At 47.3% G+C, this 20,000-nt stretch overlaps 1 protein-coding gene across 2 annotated transcripts in view; it reads right to left on the reverse strand.

Annotated features, from left to right (window-relative positions):
- fam184ab (family with sequence similarity 184 member Ab) overlaps positions 1 to 20,000 on the reverse strand; it is a 97,701-nt gene that overhangs the window by 12,098 nt on the left and 65,603 nt on the right. For both annotated transcript variants that reach the window (XM_061242556.1, XM_061242555.1), the window contains exons 10-15: positions 19,873 to 20,000; positions 16,440 to 16,652; positions 11,052 to 11,205; positions 10,143 to 10,270; positions 2,991 to 3,175; positions 246 to 392 (exon numbers count right to left, since the gene is read on the reverse strand). The exon at positions 19,873 to 20,000 is cut by the window's right edge and continues 23 nt beyond it. In XM_061242556.1, the coding sequence (XP_061098540.1) occupies positions 246 to 392; positions 2,991 to 3,175; positions 10,143 to 10,270; positions 11,052 to 11,205; positions 16,440 to 16,652; positions 19,873 to 20,000 (955 nt within the window). The remainder of the gene's footprint in view (positions 1 to 245; positions 393 to 2,990; positions 3,176 to 10,142; positions 10,271 to 11,051; positions 11,206 to 16,439; positions 16,653 to 19,872) is intronic.

Raw genomic sequence — 20,000 nt, forward strand, 5'->3', positions numbered from 1 at the left:
GCCAAATAACATCCAGTGAGCGGTGCTCTGTGAGTTACAGAACATAAACATATATAGACAGATAAACTTTTTCATCATACCTTCACAAAAAACATCTTCTCAAACTGTCTCTTTCTCTCCCTCACACACACACACAGACAGATGCAAACACAGACACACACACGCAAACATAACAAACATGCTGACACAGCTATCTGAAAACCTCTCTCTCTCACACACACACACACTCTTTCTCTCGTACGTACAGGATCTGCAGTGCGGAGATCTTGTCCTTCAGCAGCTCCTGGGCCTTGTTGAAGTCGGACAGCATGTTCTGAGCCTCCCGGTTGTGTGCTGCGTTCATATCCGTCATATCCCTCTCGTGCTTCTTCGACAGGTCCTGCTCGTGGGCCCTAAAAACACAGAGCTTGTTCTTTACCAAACCACACAGAGCCTCTCCACCAAACCACACAGAGCTCGCCTCTTTACCAAACCACACAGAGCTTGCCTCTTTACCAAACCACACAGAGCTTGCCTCTTTACCAAACCACACAGTGTCCCCTCTTTACCAAACCACACAGAGCCCCCTCTTTACCAAACCACACAGAGCCTCTTTACCAAACCACACAGAGCCTCTTTACCAAACCACACAGTGTCCCCTCTTTACCAAACCACACAGAGCTCACCTCTTTACCAAACCACACAGAGCCTCTTTACCAAACCACACAGAGCCTCTTTACCAAACCACACAGTGTCCCCTCTTTACCAAACCACACAGAGCTCGCCTCTTTACCAAACCACACAGTGCCCCCTCTTTACCAAACCACACAGAGCTCACCTCTTTACCAAACCACACAGCTTGCCTCTTTACCAAACCACACAGAGCCTCTTTACCAAACCACACAGAGCTCGCCCCTTTACCAAACCACACAGAGCCTCTTTACCAAACCACACAGAGCTCACCTCTTTACCAAACCACACAGCTTGCCTCTTTACCAAACCACACAGAGCCTCTTTACCAAACCACACAGAGCTCGCCCCTTTACCAAACCACACAGAGCCTCTTTACCAAACCACACAGACCTTGCCTCTTTACAAAACCACACAGAGCCTCTTTACCAAACCACACAGAGCTCGCCTCCTTACCAAACCAAACAGCTCACCTCTTTACCAAACCACACAGAGCTCGCCCCTTTACCAAACCATGCAAAGCCTCTTTACCAAACCAAACAGCTCGCCTCTTTACCAACCACACAGAGCCTCTTTACCAAACCACACAGCTCACCTCTTTACCAACCACACAGAGCTCGCCTCTCTACCAAACCACACAGAGCCTCTTTACCAAACCAAACAGAGCCTCTCTACCAAACCACACAGAGCTCGCCTCTTTACCAAACCACACAGAGCTCGCCTCTTTACCAAACCACACAGTGCCCCCTCTTTACCAAACCACACAGAGCCTCTTTACCAAACCACACAGAGCCTCTTTACCAAACCAAAGTGCAGCTCATCACCAACAACACAACACATCACTTCTCATTCTTTACACCACATTAAATTTTCATCCATCCACTTTTTCCCCCCGGATACAGTAGCCCCCTTTCCAAGAAAGACATCTATAATTTACCGGACTGTCTGTGGGAGACCATATCACTGCCTCTCATAAGTGGAAACACTTTTCTCTCTATTTATTTATTGATTTATTTTTGGTGCAGGACGGTGGTTTTTCCGTCAAAATCCCTTCCACAACATTACACCTTTCGCTCTCCTTGCGAGTGTCATAAAGTCACCGTTCACACACAGGCGCACACACAGGCACACACACGGCCCAGTACATCCACAGTCAGACACGGCTGAACTCGAGAGGACAAGGCAGAAAAGCGTTCACCACCCTCCCTCCCACAATAAAGCTCCCTCAGGGGCCGCCTGCACTTATTTATTCATTTGATATTTTTATCTCAGGACCGAGTATTCACAAGCTTGTTACATAATTGGAAGTGAAATATGCTGTGTGAGGGGGAATGTAGCACTCCTAGCAATATGTATTGCTGTAAACACAGTTCCTCCCCCGCACTGCTAGCCCACCTCCACTCGCAGTGGATTTCGCTGTGCCTTTTCTGAATACATCAGTCCACACACTGCGCTCGTAGCCCTAACGATGCAGTCCTATCACAGCCCCAGCCCACATTAACTATTAATACTTGATTCTGAAATATTCATTTCAGTTTCTGTGAGAAAAAAAAAAATGATGATGAATTATATTTAGCCATGCGCATCTGAGAGCCTCTGAGGTATAATTTGAATTTATTTGTGGAACGGCTGAAGCAAACTAAATATGGAGGAGGGCGCACGGATGAAACGCTCTGACGTGTGGGCCTACCTCGGCCCAGAGATGTCAAAGGTCATCTCCTCCTCCTCTCGTTAGCATCTCTCCCCCTCACAGGTTCCCTCTTTCTCACATTATTTCTCTTGTCTTTACATTTTCAGGTTGTTAAGGTGAACCTGTGGGTCCCACAGCCTCCTACATGTTGCAGTAAGCTTTAGAGATAAGCTCCTACTGGTCGCACAGAAAGTGTGGAAAGGTTGCATTTCAGCAACACTGTTACGACAGTGTAAAGGAAGCACTGTCATTGAACTTCCTCAGCTGACATATTATAGGGAAGCCTATAGCCGAGTGGCTATAGCATAGTGGTGCTTGTCTGGGACCTGGAAGGTTCAAGCCCCAGTGTAGCCACAATAAGATCAGTGCCGCTGTTGAACCCTTGAGCAAGGCCCTTATCCACACATTTTTCCGGGGGGGGATTGGCCCCTGCTTAATATAATAAACTGTAATTCACTTTGGAAAAAAGCGTCAGCTAAACAACAGTAATGTAATGTAACCTGGAAGTGATCCAATAGAATCAAGTTGGCAGAGCCCAGAGCTAGACACTTCCTATACCTCCAATCTACTTGAGCTGTAAGTAATCCAATCAAATCCAGCAGGCCCCAGAACCACGGCCACAGCCACACACCTGATCTGCTGGTTGGCCTCGCTGCGGATCTTCAGCACCTCCTTGCCCTTGAGCTCCAGCTCCTTGGTGAGGGTGCTGATGCTCTCGTTCAGGGTGTGGATCTCGTGGTCCAGGTCTGCGATGTGCTTTTTCCTGCGGCTCACCTCCTCCTGCAGGTCTGAGATCCGGCCAAGCAGCTCCCTCTCCTACGGAGGAGACGCATGCACACACACACACACACACACACAGGCACGCACACACACACGCACACAGGCACGCACACAGGCACGCACACACACAAACACGCACGAATGCACGCACACACACACACAGGCACGCACACACACGCATGCACACACACACACACACAAACACGCACACAGGCACGCACACACACAAACACGCATGCACACACACACACACACGCACACAGGCACACACACACACAAACACGCACGCACGCATGCACGCACACACACACACAGGCACGCACACACACAAACACGCACGCACGCATACACACAAACACACACATTCATACACACACACATACATACATACATACATACACACACACACATACATACATACCCATGCACGCACACACACATACACACATACCCATGCACGGACACACAGGCACACACACACACACACACACACACACACACATACCCATGCACGCACACACATGCACACACACAGACACAAACACACATACACACACACACCCACACAAACACACACATACAAACACACACACGCACACACACCAACACGCGTATACATACACACACACACACACACACGCAAACACACACAGAAACACACTTGTGAGCTGAGGCGGTAGTTGAACAACAGCATGTCATGTTTGTTTCGCCCATCCCGTTTTGATGTTCTTCAGCATCCAATACAATACGCAGTCCTGCTAAAACTTTAATGCAAAAGCTGACAAGTCCATCTCCACATCGTTCTTCACATCTCTCTCTCATTAATGCATCAGGGGACATCGAGATATATGGCTCTAATAATGATGCTGATACTTATTTTCTGTTCTCTAAACCCATATTCTGTGGTATTATTCAAGCTACATGCCACCATTAGGTGCAATATGTGACAGTTGCAAGTCTAAAATAAATGAACTGCCATGATACTCTTTGGCCTTGTCACACCCTGAGCCAGCCAGAGGAGAATGGGCTTCCCCATAGAGACTAGTTCCTCCCAAGGTTCCTCCCTAAACTTCTCTAGGTTTTTCATTGCCACTGTGGCCCTAGGCTCGCTCTTGTGGGTCTACGGCCAGGGTATTCTGTAAAGTACTTAGTGATGATGTTTGGGAAATGTGCTATACAAATATATTTTGATTTGATTTGATTAGATGATGGTCCGTGGGGCTTGTGGGAGTAAAGCGATTGTTTCTTGCTGTTGACTGTATCCGTCAAATTCTCAGTCTCCCTGTTTATGATCATTTGGTCTCAAAGCCACACTTGACAAACAGTCTTATCACACCGCCCACAATAGTAATATAAAGGCTGTACAGAAAACTCCTAACACTCTGCAATGCAGTTCACCCTCACTTTAAATACACTGACTAATACACTGAACCACACAAAATGGAACTGTACATTAATCACACTTAACTTGTTTAACGCATAATTTTCCACTTCAGTAGCGGTATGACTTAAATTTGTCCCGTAAAAAGGGCCATCTAACTAAGTCTCGGCAATGCGAAACTTCTGTATGTTGATCGCAGATTACAAAATTAATGGCTGTACCGTAATCAGATTACAGTCCGCTCCTTTGAACTGAGAATTTATGTAAAATATAATTTAGGTCATAATAACAATTCCCCCTTCCCTGTCTTGTCTATTCTCTGCAAGAAGGAGCTTGTTTTTCGTAATTGGTCAAACAGTTTATCTGTTCTTAGTTTTTACGGTCCTTTTCATAGTTAAACAGGAAGTTCTTAATTTAGATATTATATGGAAATCTATTTTTAGCCTGAATACTCTTGTATAAACCTCAATTACATAACTAACTCCGGTGTGATGCATCATATTTGATGCATATGAAATCTATGCTAGAAATGACACTGTGAACTAAACAAAATAAATAAATAAAATATTCTCTTTGACCATATAAGTGTGATTTGGGAGGCCATTACCATCAAAATCCTTCCCCTCCCGTTGTTTGAATGTGAAGGCTTACTCAGACAAGATCAACAGCTGTCCAGTCCCCAGAGTGCGTCTCTGATCTGCCAGCATAGATGCTAACAGATACCCAGGGAATGGGCCATGAAATACAAATGCCACGATGCTAATGAAAGCACAGAGCCTGCTCACTGCATGACAAATACACAGGCCGGGATTTATTTAGCATAAATCAGTCCCTATACTTCCTTCAGAGACTGCTGTTATACTCTGCATTGTGGGTAAAACAACGACTAAGAGCTACAGGCCTGATAATTTTTCGCTAGCTTACCGAATAAAAAATAAAACCAAAGCCTCTTACAGGCTTGTAGTTCTCAGGCGAGCTGAATAATGCATGAGCGCTGGTGTCTTCCTGTTATTTTTTTAATTATCAATTCCTTTTACCTCACCCAGAGAGCCGGGTGTTAGGGGGAGGAAGCTAGCACAGCTGGCCCAGGAGAGATACGGTGTTGGCTGGGAGTTAGCATTTCGACGTCGCTCCCTCAACACCACTCCGTCTCCTCCCACCTCTTCAGAAGGCACAGAAAGGGCGGCGGTTGGCACACAAGAGAACATCTGCAGTGTGCCGAAAGGAAAGGGCAGCGTATGTCCGCCCCGAACAGCGTCCTGCTGCCCATAAACAACGCTCGCTCCGAGGAGAGGCCCAAGGGCACGACGAGCGAACGTGATGCGCATTAGCGACGAGTCGCTTCCGGTGTCCACGAGGGAGGACGCTGTGGTGGGGTGGGGTCAGCGTCGGGTGCCCTTCAAATGGAGCTGGTTTTGGGGCACATTACGTTCTGAAATGGGGGTGCTGAGTAGCCTCAGATCTCCTCATAGCATACCCTGGTGTGAAATCCAGCTATGACCACCTTGAGATACCTGCTACCAGCTGTTTCAAAACATAGCTTGAGCTGGTCAAACCATGTTGAGTATCGGGCTGGTCTCACTGGTCAACCAGCTACCAGCTGTTTCAAAACCTAGCTGGAGCTGTTTTTTTCATCAGCCTATATGCTCTTACCTACATGGGAAATGTGACTTGAATGATGATGATATAAGTTGAAGAATCACTCCAATAATATTGTACTGAGATTGCTGTACAACAAAATTCTCTCTTTTCAATGATGTCAACCATCGGGAAATTGTTTGCTTCGGGCTTATACACATGTTAAATCATAACATAAAATCTATAAACAATTTCAGCTGTAAAAGAATAGATCTAGTAAAATGCTTTTGTTTGTGCTACTGGTAATGATGTTTACATAAACAGCAGCTTACAATATTTTTTTTACAGAATTGCATACTGCACTTTTTAATTATTAAAAACAAACTCCTACCTGCACCCCTAGGTAGTTATTAAACCCACACACCATGACTTACAGTACCAGAGGGAAGGAAAGCCATACCCAAGATTCAGACGATGACTTTGCAAACCTCAACCTTGCCAAATTTCTTGCCAAAAGATTATCACACCTGCTATCATGAAGATATGAAGTCAGGAACTTTATATAAAAAAAATAACTGTTATTGCCAACGGTGAGTAGGGTTGGCTTATTTGTGGAAGATGGTAGTTTCTCTAGTGCTTGTATGGCGCTGGGTTGGCTTTTTTATGGACGATGGGTAGTTTCTCTAGTGCTTGGATGGCACTGGGTTAGGTTTTTCATGGAAGATGGGTAGTTTCTCTGGTGCTTGGATGGTGCTGCGTTGGGTTTTTCATGGAAGACGGGTAGTTTCTTGAGTGCTTGTATGGCACTGGGTTGTACCCGGAGGTGGAAACGGAGGTTTCCTCGCAGTGCTGATTAGCAGAGGCGGAGGCAGGCCTCTCGAGACCGCCCTGAATTCCACTTCATGGTGGAGGGCCTCAGATGATGAAATATTAGAGCGAGAGGATCAAAGGAGCGCCCGTCACACCGCCTCCTAATCAAGACCCGCATCCAGAGGCTTCTCTGCCCAGAGGAGAGCTGCTACGCTCCGTCCCCGGTGCGGTCTGACAGCCCAGACAGGGACGCCATTTTCAGTCCCGCCCGGCCGCTCGGCCGCAGATAGCGGGAGACCTGCCCCGAGGGGGAAGGAGGGCGGCCCCTGTTGCCGTGACGGCGAAAACCGTTTTTTCCCAGTTTGCGAAACCGGACGAGGATGTATTGACAAAAGCGATTTCGCCAAAAGACCCGATTGAACGCTAACCGGACCGAGCAGGATTTAATTACGAGGAGCGTCTTTCATAAACGGCTGTTTGCTGAAGCAATCAGGCTCCAGGGAAGCTGGAGAAGCTGAGGGAGGGGGGCACGGTAGCACGCAGAGGAGGGTGCGGAGGACACGAGCCGCCTGGATGTCGTTCAGCGCTGGAGAGGGGTGTGAAATGGACTGGAGAAGCGGGGAGACGGACGTCCGCTAGCGCGGGACTCCGCCGGGACCGGCGCCTTAACGCGCGTGGCGGGGGGGGAGGCGGTCGTCCCGCGAAACGCGATTCTCCACGCGGCGAGCGAGAGCGGCCAGCTAATCTCACAGCTCATTAAGCCGGCCTGCGCCCGCCGCCTCCCCGGGGAACGTAATTAACGATAAGGCCAAACAGCCCGCGCCGCGCGTTAGCGCCGTGAGCCCGGTGATTCTCGTGAGCCTCAAACGGTCTCGAAGAAAAAGGCATGCCGTGACACTTTACCCCCCCCCCCCCCCCTCCCCCTGCTTCAGATGAGGCCGTCTTCTTCATCCGTCTGGCACGGCGGGGGGGAAAAAAAGCGCAATTTAAAGGAAAACAACACACGGAGGCCCTTTGATGAAGCATTAAAGGGACGCGTGCGTTTAGGGGATCAAAGCCATCGTCCCTCTCGGTGTAATGGCGCGAGGAAGAACATCACAGACACAACAGCGAGCCTCGGCGACACAGAGGCCCTTTGATTAACATGTCCTCTTAATTCCCCATTAAGGACGCGTGGGTTTAGAACATTAGGCCGGAGATATTAAGATATTAAGACACACTCCCACGCAGAGCGGAGCAGGGGCTGATCATTCCCGCTGTCGCCGGGGAGATAACGGTTCCGCGTGACACCTGGAAATAGGGAGCCGGCGGGATGCTGTGAGAGGCTGCGGGAGATTGCCTAGAACAGGTCAAGCCACCAGGTAGCCGTCTTTCTCTTGATGAAATCTGAAGGGACGTGTCTGAACTTGGCCGCGGCGTTCGGCGAGGCGATTCGGGACTGCTACCAGACCAGATACCAGACGAACAAATGGCACCCAACCAGGGAATATAACGATGCTTTCGGTCTTTTTGTTCTTGGCTTGCCGCAGGAACATTGAATGATTAATGTATTTATAGCAATACCTGTTCATTTCTGAAATTAAATTCACGCCTGGTCATTTGAGAAATCAATCCTCAGAAAGTGATAAAAAAATTATCATTCATCCACGTTTTCCATGAACCTTCGCTTCGCGGATTCGCATCTCGTATTTACAACGTGTGAAGGAAACAAAACGCTTTGTTGCTTTGCCATCATCGCTGATGCTCTTTTCATTACCATGGATCATCAATGGCAGCCAATTGGGTGTTGATGTAAGACTACTTCCCAACAGAAGGCAGTCTCGAGCGATAATGCCCCCTCCATCTAATTTCCCAAACATATAAGCGAGCCCTTGGCAGCAAATTGCCTTTCTCGGTACCGAGAGCACTACGGTCGGTATTTGACCTTGCTGTTTACAGAAAGACAAGCAGCCGTCTCCCGCGGGACAGATGTGTCCATATGACTGAACATCTGGATGTGTGTGGAGGAGACTGTGATTCCACGCAGCGGGACCTAATCTGTCAGATTGATGTGGGTGATATGCAAATGATCACTCTGAGCCGAAAGCTGGGTGTTAATGCGGCACATTTCCAGCGTTTCTAACCTTATACTCAAGTCCTGGAGCCTGCTGTGCAGACTGGGCCTCTCTACATTCCCGTAAACAGTGACTTGTAAAATTGCTAATTAGGCAAAAGAAGGGAATGGCATCCTCGGCTATCTGCATTTTGGACATTTTCCTTTTACCTAATTACTGCTTATCAGTGTCTCAGTTCAGGGAATTCTCTTCCTGCTGAGCTGAAATCTTTGTTGAGCTGAAATCTTTACTGAAGGGGAATCTTTACTGGGGAGGAATCTTTGCTGAGCTGAAATCTTTACTGAGCTGTAATCTTTGTTGAGCTGAAATCTTTACTGAGCTGAAATCTTTATTGAGCTGAAATCTTTTTAGAGCTGAAATCGTTTTTGAGGTGAAATCCTTGCTGAGTTTAAATGTTTACTGAACTGAAATCTTTACTGAGCTGAAATCTTTGCTCAGGCCCGTATGCTTGGTTAAGACCCCGGTCGGCCCGAGGCTCACCTGCTCTTGACTGTGTTTCAGACGAGGCTCACCTGCTCTTGACTGTGTTTCAGACGAGGCTCACCTGCTCTTGTCTGTGTTTCAGACGAGGCTCACCTGCTCTTGACTGTGTTTCAGACGAGGCCCACCTGCTCTTGACTGTGTTTCAGACGAGGCTCACCTGCTCTTGTCTGTGTTTCAGACGAGGCTCACCTGCTCTTGACTGTGTTTCAGACGAGGCTCACCTGCTCTTGTCTGTGTTTCAGACGAGGCTCACCTGCTCTTGACTGTGTTTCAGACGAGGCCCACCTGCTCTTGACTGTGTTTCAGACGAGGCCCACCTGCTCTTGACTGTGTTTCAGACGAGGCTCACCTGCTCTTGACTGTGTTTCAGACGAGGCCCACCTGCTCTTGTCTGTGTTTCAGACGAGGCTCAGCTGGTCTTGACTGTGTTTCAGACGAGGCTCAGCTGGTCTTGACTGTGTTTCAGACGAGGCTCACCTGCTCTTGGCTGTACCCCAGGTTAGGCTCACCTGCTCTTGGCTGTACCCCAGGTTAGGCAACCTGCTCTTGGCTGTACCCCAGGTTAGGCTCACCTGCTCTTGGCTGTACCCCAGGTTTAGGCTCACCTGCTCTTGGCCGTACCCCAGGTTAGGCTCACCTGCTCTCGGCTGTGCTCCAGGGCACTCTCCAGCTCCAGCTTGGCGGCGGCGGTCTCTTGCTGATGCGTCTGGCGCAGGTGCTCGATGGCCGAAGCGTGGAGGTGGTTCAGCTCTGAGCGCAGGGACGCTGCCGGCAGAGGAGCGGAGTCTCAGATCCAGCACGGCATACAGCAGCGCAACTCAACTCCACATCCTGCGGGCCGCACTGTCCGCAGGCGTTCCCTTCAACCGCGCGCTACACCACCCGATTTCACTAATTAGCTCATTATCTGAACCAAGCAGGTTAAATAATTAGTGAAATCAGGTGGTGTAGCGTGTGGTTGAAGTGAACGCCTGCAGACATTGCAGCCCCCAGGATGTGGAGTTGAGCAGTGCTGATATACAGGATATGCTGTTCTTTTGTGGGTCATAGCATTATATTCTAGATTATTATACTATAAATGCTACTATACTCTCAGAAATAAATGTACGAAAAGTGCCGAAGAAGGTACAAATGCTTGAAGCTATACAATTAATTTGTACCTTTTTGCTTGGAAAACATACTAATTTGTACCCAAAGAGAACATTGCTGTACTTTCAGGGTATATTTGGGAAATTTGATTCCTGAAGAACAAGAAATGTACCTCTACTGTCACAGTTATTTCTGAGAGTGTACCGAACCCCCTCCTCTTCTTCCTCCTGAATTTTCTCAACATATGTATTTCTATTCCCTGTGCTCTACCATTGAGCCATCTCACTGTTTTCCTTTCTCTAAAGACAAAGAATCTAGTACTATCTTATACAATGTAGCTCTCAATGGTGGTACAATGTTCTACAAACATATTAAAGCTGTGAATTTTATACACCAGATTGTGTGTTTATGTCTGTAATGTGACTGTTAGTGAGGCTGCCTGTATGTGAGGGTTTACCCAGCATGGCCTTGCCCTCGTCCTCCAGCTCAAAGCGCAGGGTCTGCAGCTCCTGCTCTGACTGCTGTTTGAGCAGCTCCATGTTGTGCCTGTGGGCCTCCCTCAGAGTCTGTAGCTCCATGTGGTGCTGCTGCCTGAGACGCTCCTCCAGCTCCTGCGCTCACACACACACACACACACACACACACACACATGCACGCACACACACACACACGCACACACACACGCACACACACACACATACACACACAAATATACATGCACACACACACATACACACATACATACACACACGTAAACACACACATACACACACACACACACATATCCACACACACATACACAAACATGTCAGAACTACTCAATACAGGTCAAACGGTCATACTGACCTTATAGGCAAACTGACAAACTGTTTCAATGGGGAAAATCCAGCCACATTAGTGATACAGCATTTATGTGGATCAGTACAGAAATGTCTGCCAGGCCTAAAGAGGCAGTTAATTTATTATGAGTGGGTTCAGGCCTCATACAAAAGTAGAACAGACAGTTTGTAAGTGGTTTCATGACCAGTAAAAGCAGACAGAAAACAAATCTGTACAGAACCAGCCCCCATGTGGACTGCTACAAAAGACAGGCTGCAAAAATTATGGAACTTGCAGCAAATAACTACAAGTATATTACAATCAATATACACTTAAGCTTTACAGCAACCGGTGGTGGACATTAGAAAATCAGTTCTAGTTCTCCAGTCATGCGAGATGTACGACAGTTGGAGAAATATTCAGCAGACTGTGCCATCCTTGAAATGAAACTGGGTAGAAGGAGCTGTTAACATTGTGACAATTGTAACATTGTACAGCTACACGATTCACAGAAACGAGGGGCGCCTGCTAAGGTCTCTCACTGTCAGAAAAGCACAAGTAAAGCTGCGCGCTCCTGATTCTGTTTGCATTAGCTGGGTTGTTAAAGCAAAATGGAAAACATTGTGGGCAAAGGTGGCAGTTGGTACACTGAAAAATCCTACAAAAGCCTGTCTGAAGCAAGCAAGCAAACAGAGCAAAAAGAGAGCTGTATGTATGGCTGAGGTCTCACAACATCTTACAATCAACCAGCACTTAAGCTATTCAATGCCTTGCCTTGAATTCTAGTGATTTGGACATAGATATAAAACACAGAGAATTAGTAGAAGAGAATTAGTATCTATTATGTTAACTGGGATTAAGGTCTTATTCGCAGCATGTAAACTATAAATGAACTAGGTCTGGGAATTATGAAAAGACCTGAAGTGTGGTCTCAGGATACTAATGAGCCCGGATGTCATGATCTAGTCTCAGGGTGTTTATGGGATTTCTCCAATGCACACCTTTTCGGTGAGGCGATTAAAAGGTCAAACAAAACGGTGCTTGAAAAACCTCTGATGCATTAGTGTGCAGGATGCTTCTGGAAAGTTCTAGCCCTTGCTTCAGTGGAGTACCCGTGGCAACACAGGCTTTTAAGAGGAGTAACAAGCACACATCTTTCAGCAATACCTAACAATGTCCTACAGAAAGACCTCTGATGCGGTTGGCAATCTTGAAGTGTATTATTGTATGTTTCTGAGTGGCCCTGGAGAAAATAATGAACTAAGGTCGGCAGGAGTTTCCCTTTACTGCAGGCTGGAACGAGGTCTTTCTGCACGGCCCTGTTTGTAGATGGACTCTCAGTCGATACTCCCCCATAATTAGCCTTGAGAAACACATGTAGCGGATACGGTGTACTGCCGAGACTGGACATATCCACGAAGCATGGAAAACAAATACGCTTCAACAAGATTTGATTGACCACAGACACCCGGATCGTGGTCTGGAGAGATGTTTGGTGAGCTTGCTGCAAGCCTTGTGCACCCTGTTGTAAAATCCAGCTCTGCCAGCTTAAAAATTGAGCTTGTCAAGCTAGTCATAAGCTGCTCTAGCTGAGTATGAGTTGGTGAACCAGCATGGCCAAACTGGTCATAAAGCTGGTCTAGCTGAGTATGAGTTGGTGAACCAGCATGGCCAAACTGGTCATAAAGCTGGTCTAGCTGGGGATGAGCTGGTCAACCAGCTAGTGATGGTAGCTTGTCTCAGCTGGTAGATAGTCAACCCTACCAGCTGTTTAAAAACATAGCTTGTCATACCATGTCAAGCTGGGAGCTGGTCTGAGCTGGTCAACCAGCTACCACCTACTTCACAACCTAGCATGAGCTGTTTTTTTCAGCAGGGCACGCCACTCATGCCAATGAGCATTATAGAGAACCCACAGTGTGTCTGTGCCGCCTATCCCATGCTAAATAGCCACTAAATGAATATCTTTGTATGCTGGGTTAGTCCCTGAAATCTCACAATAATGAAAATAGCACTTGCACGCCCCATCTCGCTCAACTCTGTCTATTTTTCATCATGACAAACAGAACAATTCCATGGGCACGACCTCTGTGAGATAACACACACCTTGCCCGTCTAATCTCATGCAACGGGGCTATGCACCCTTAAGCAATATTTGTGTTCTTCTCCTCGCAACAACAAGTAAATAAAAACCGTACGTCTTAATTTCACCGCAGTGCCAAGGTGAATCATTTCTTTTACGACGCCCTTAACTAAAGCTGTCGCGTTGTAAGTAAACATATAGATTGAAACAAATGTGCTTCTGCAGTGGACATAAATTTTCAGCTACCGAGTGCTCCAGAATATTTTATGCTTTTTTTCTTCTTCAGGTCACGCCATTATCAGTGACTCATTGTCCCTCGGTCCTTGTTCCTTAGCGTTGAGTTGTAAAGGTGACAGGGGCTGTTGAAGACCATTAATTGTGCCCATTCCCTGCACGACCCTCCAGTATGAAGGCCCTGGGAGATCTTATTAGAGGTCACAGACAATTACAGCTCCCCGCACTTCAACGTTACGTGGTCAAATGGGAGCTAACTGCCCTGGAACGCCATGAACTGTGAATGAGGAGCGGAAAAAAAGAGCTAAAAACAACAATGAACAGTGAACCGCTGTAATGAATTCCCATTGCTTGTGGAGGGATGTGTAAGGGCAAGGGGTGTAAATATTTCATTGTGTTTCTCAGCACACAAAATGGAGACTGGTGCCCTCCTATAGGCCCACATTTAAAAGCGCTGGGAACTGGGAACGCCTGAGAGGTTAATAACCAATGGCATTGGACAAACGCTTCAAATAGAGGAAGATATTGCCTTTCCTTTCTGAGCAGAAGTGCGCTTTTTCTATTTTCCTTTCTTTTTGCCAACCTTTGTCTCATTTCCAGGCGCTATCGCCTAGCGCAGTTAAAAGCAGTTAACGCAACAGTGAACTTGAAGAGGCTGTGTTTACTTATTAAACACCTGTGAATAAATCAACAGGGCCATCATCTTGCTGAACAAGACCTCCAGTTTTTGGCCATGCTTCAGCCGGTCTTTCGAGTGTAAAGAATTCACTAAAGCAGAGCTTTACAAGGTGCAGTGATAGATATCTCCCCTCACGACATGAGTTACACATATATCAAATAAAAATGTGGAATCTGCAGAACTCTGGTCCGCATATCAAAATATGGAGTGCAGAGTGCTGTAGCCAAGGCTTCTGAAAGAGACGGGTACACAAGCAGGTATTTATGACTCAATGAAGCCGCAACGGAAAACCCATCAGTACATAAATTACCCTATGTTCCCATCTGAAAACACCAGGTTATAATATTTCTTAATATGAGCATGAAATAATTACAACATTATTTGCTAAGTGGGGACTTTATCAAGAGTGACTTAAAAGGCTTAAAATGGCTTCATCTCACACCACTTCTCACTTCCATAGTTTGGTGGAGCTGTTGTGCTGATGACGTGTGAGGCTCAAGGGTGCGGCAGAAACGCCCTACTCGAAATTCAAACCCCCAAAACCCACAGGCCCAGCGCTCAAACCGCCACACCACTCTGCGGCCCGCTCTGCCTCTCTCAGTACCTCGGCTAATGCTCGTATTAGCTCTCAGGGTAAAATGACTTCGCCAGCAGATATTGCACCCCCAGATCTAATGTAACTCTAATTCACTCTGTCAGTCTGCACTCTGCTAACCTTGGACACAGCTGCCTACTGATAGTACCCACACCTTGAAGAAGGGAATGCTCCACTTATCTCCAGGGATGGGGGTAGCTACTACTACAGTGAAATGGGGAATGTTCCACGTATCCCTGGGAACAGGGGGTAGTCAGCACTGCACAGTGAAATGGGGACTGTTCCACTTATCCCCTGGGATGGGGGGTAACCAGGACTACACAGTGAAAGGGGGACTGTTCCACGTATCCCTTGGGAGGAGGGGGTAACCACTACTACACAGTGAAATGCCGAATGTTACTTTGCACCATGGAGGTTCTGCCTGTAAACCATGACAGCAGATACTGCAGTAAATAGACTCCACTTGAAAAGTTACGGCTCTTTATTTAAAAATACTCAACCTCATTTCCTGCCACTTTCATGAATAAAAGGAACGGGAGGAAAGAGCCAGGAGCTTCAGAGAAGCCACAGGTAGCTGCAGCGCAGTACATCACGTCTGAGCGGAGTCTCACAGATGGCCGTTTTGAATTCGAGCTGCGCGACAGCAGTCGACGGCAGACGGGGGAAACTCTCAAGGCCGAGCGCGAGCGTGTGTCGGCGGTTGGAGTCACACAGACAGCGGGAGGGGACACCTCATAGGGCTGGAAATGAACCCGGAGCAGCGGAAGAGGACACTGAGCACAGAGCCACAGGCAAGTGGAGATGTAGGGCAGGACCTGTATTAATAACCCGTCCCAGAGCTGGCCTGCTGCATTGCTACAAGCCTTTTAGCTCACACAGTGAAAGGGCAGAATAAGGACAGGGGGGATACTGACCCCAGATCAGCAGCCCTCCCTGGCCTCACCTTGAGGTCCTGCTGACACACTGCAGTGCTGACCTAGGATCAGTTTTGCCTTTTAGCTCATACAGTGAACGCGGAAATTAAGGAAGGGGGGACACTGCCCCCAGATCAGTGCCGTGGTCTCACCAAGAGGTCATGCAGGCACACAGCAGTGCTGACCTGGGATCAGTTTAGTCTTTTAGCTCATACAGTGAATGCGGAAATTAAGGAAGGGGGGACACTGCCCCCAGATCAGTGCCGTGGTCTCACCAAGAGGTCATGCAGGCACACTGCAGTGCTGACCTGGGATCAGTTTAGTATTTTACCTCATACAAGTAAAAGACCAGAATGAGGACAGGGGACACTGACCCCAGATCAGTGCCGCGGTCTCACCTTGAGGTCGTGCAGGCAAACTGCAGTGCTGACCTGGGATCAGTTTAGTCTTTTACCTCATACAAGTAAAAGACCAGAATGAGGACAGGGTACACTGACCCCAGATCAGTGCCGCGGTCTCACCTTGAGGTTGTGCAGGCGCGCCTCCTCCAGGTCCTGCATGGCGCAGCAGTGCGCCTCCTGCAGGCTGTGCTCCCTGCGCTGGTGCTCCATCTGCAGCTCCTGCAGCTGCTGGCTCAGGTGCTCGCGCTCCTGGTTGAACTGGGCCTGCAGCTGCTGCAGGGAGCTCTGTGACTGGGACAGCTGCATCTCCAGGCTCTGCTTCAGCAGCGAGATCTGGGGAGGGGGGAGAGGGAGCCGTGTTTAAGATCATGCCCCGCACTCTCAGAAAAATAAGGTTCTTTGGCTTGTGTCCATACAGGAACCCTTTTTTAGGTCTTCGATAGTTCTTTCTATCGTAGGTGTGAAGTGTGAAAGCTCCCGGACGAAGAGCCATTCTGCCTGACAATGAACCCTTGAGCTAAATACAGTTCTTTTGTGGAATCACAGGGCTCCTTTTTGAACTGTTTCTTTTTCTGAGAGCGTGTGGAGAAGCCTCGTCTGGGGCCAAAACAGGGAGAGAGAGTGACTCAATAGAAACCCACGAGCAACTTGGCTTTAACACTCATTCAGAAGAAACACTGGGTGACTTCTGTTGTTAACGCATCTTTTTTGGCTAATGTCACATTAGCTCCCAGCTTGAATTAAAAAAATGGTTTTGCATGGTATGGCACAAAAGAGTGTGTTGTTCGATCTGGTCTACGTTTCATCATCGCCTTAATCCCACCGTGGCCGCAGTAAACGTAATCCTTTTTTTAGCCTTTCGATTCAGCCCTAGTCTCTGGGGGTGGCTATGCGTGCAAACCATGCTGGAACCAGCTAAAGTTCATATTGTAAGCGAGTGGGATTGCTTACTAGGAATGTGTTGCTTTTATATTCAAATAAGTAATGAGATGACGCTTGAGTGCTGGGTGAAAAAAGCAAACTTTTGTCGATTCACTAACTATCCCTGACGCAGAAGCTGTAGGACAGCCACTTGTTTGTCTTTGAAATACCTTTCTGTCTCTCGCATTGATTTTCAAGTCTAATTGCAATTCAGTCGACAAACGCTAGAGTCGAAATGCTTTGCAGGCGTACGCGAGAGAACCAGACAAAACGTCAGTCTCTACGGTTCATTGAGCGGAATGTTGAATTGACCTCAGCAGTCGAATTTAATACAGAAAGCATACGCAGGAGTGTCAAGGGACTTGTGAGGATTAGGTGTCGATTCAGTCCCAAAAACAGTGCAGAGTGAAACATTGACAAAAACTAGCTAAAAAAAGAACTCATTCTCATCGTACATGACTCAACACACATTCGGGGCACACAGTGAGATGAGACGCATGCACTTGTGCCGTGGCGTCATCAGAACCTGTCGGAAGGAGGTGCTCCTCTCTCTGTGAACGCAGAAACTCTGGGTTAAATAAAGCAGGTTGCTGATACCCTCACCCTGATTTCTCTTTGAAAACAAGAGGAAAATAAAACTGCTTAATTCCCAAGCAATCTGAAAAGATGCTCAGATGTGGAAATGACACAACATATCATATACTAACAGAAGAGAGAAAGAAAAAAAGTTACACCGCACGGAAAAGGTTGTCTGTCGCATCAAAGGAACAGAAAAATACACTTGTCACAAAGACGGTAATAATAAACAGAAATTACCCAGCGTGCACCAAGAGTCAAGTCCGAGCACAGAAATAAACGTAAACGTGGTAAAAAAAACATAATGAGTGTTCATGCGCGTTGCTTGGGAACTGGATGGGAGTAGATTCACTGCAGTGTTCTCTTTCCTACTGCTGCGGATGGGCGGAGGAGCCGTAGACTCTTCCGGAAGAGGACTGAAAACAGAGCTGACCTACTGGCCCCGGTGTAGCACAACCGCGCTCCCCCGGGCGACCCGTCACGCTAGAGATACTCTCAAAAATGTACAGAAGAAAAACAAAAGGTAGAACAGACTCTCAGAAAACTCAAACTAGCATTGTTTGTGCAAGCCAGAGCATGTCCAAATAAAGAGAAAAAAACAAGAGAAGAGAATATTGCAAGACCAGCATGCGAGCCACAGAGAATAAATATATATGTTTGTAGATATATATTTCGGTTAAAAAATAAACTAATAAATAAATTAACAAATAAAAAAGAGCAAAGTGTGTAAGTGGGCTTCACTTACATTACTGATTGACTTATGTAAAGCTTCGCCAAGCGATTGCCGCTACGAGGGGAAGAAACCACAGGAATAGAGGGACACATTCAGGAATCAATGAAGCAAAAAAGAAACTTAAAATAAAATTTTGTTTAAAAAGAAAAAAAGATCCGAAAGGAAATTTAGGTCAAAGTATGGCAGCTAGGTAAAAAAAACTAAAAACAGCCAAGTTAGAGGAGGTATTCGTTTATAGTTATAGATGGAAAACACTATATAGTTCAGATATAGCTGCATTGGAGATATGGATATTTGTGCCAAAACAAAGACTGTTTCCAGAAATTATAAGAAAAAACGAAGCTCGCCTTCCGCATTGCCCCGCTGATTGAAGCCCTTAACCCTGCCGAATATTAATGCAATTATAATCCACAAGTGCTCTTAAAAAATTCCGCTTTAATCACGTATTCAGGCCCTGTCGCGAAGGCGGCGGTTTGAGACGATTTAAATGAGCCTGTTCAGATAACCAAAGGAGGGAATTAAAGATGACAACCCAAACCGCACAACATTCTATAAAAAGACGCTTGTCTTTTTACGTCTGTGCTCGGGAAGAGCTGACGTGCGTGCGTGGGTGAGAGACTGCGCAGTATGACGGACGCTATGCCGCAGCTGGACAGAGCTGCTGCCTCCAGGGGTGGCCTGTAGCGTAGTGGTTAAGGTAAATAAGGCAAGGTCGGTGGTTCGAATCCCGGTGTAGCCACAATAAGATCCGCACAGCCATTGGGCCATTGGGCCATTGGGCCCTTGAGCAATGCCCTTAACCCTGCATTGCTCCAGGGGTGGATTGTCTCCCGCTTAGTCTAATCAACTGTATGTCGCTCTGGATAAGAGCGTCTGCCAAATGCCAATAATGTAATGTAATGACTGAGAGGATCTGTGCGGCTCTATGAAGCAGATGTTACCTGTAAGGTGTGGCTCTCTTACTTTGGAATGGCCAGCCATGTCGCGAGTGACATAGAGTACACAATGGGTGTTTTTCCGTTCTCCACAGACAATGACAAGGCTATGTGGCAAAGTAGGCAGATGTTACCAGACACGTTACACATGGAGGACACAGACTCTTGGCTGTCTTCAGAAGGAAACGTGTTAGGCCTCGTACATACTAGTGGTTTTAGTACTGAAACTTTTTCGATTAAATAAATAAATAAATAAATAAATAAAAAAGCCTGGGGAATGATATGTCTGGGTGTTGTTATGTGACTGGGTGTTGCCCTGTGATTGGTGTTGCCATGACATTGGCAGTTGCCGTGACACTGTATGGTGCTTCAGATGGGCACGTGTCACCTGCTCCAGGAGGTCCTCCACCTTCCTCTGCCAGCCCTCCCGGGCAGTGCCCAGCTCATGCTCCTTCATCTGGGCCAGCTGCAGCAGGGCAGCCCGCTTGTCCTCCTCGTGACCCTCCCGAAGCTCCT

The sequence above is a fragment of the Conger conger genome, chromosome 5 (assembly GCF_963514075.1).
Source record: "Conger conger chromosome 5, fConCon1.1, whole genome shotgun sequence".
Classification (NCBI taxonomy): domain Eukaryota; kingdom Metazoa; phylum Chordata; class Actinopteri; order Anguilliformes; family Congridae; genus Conger; species Conger conger.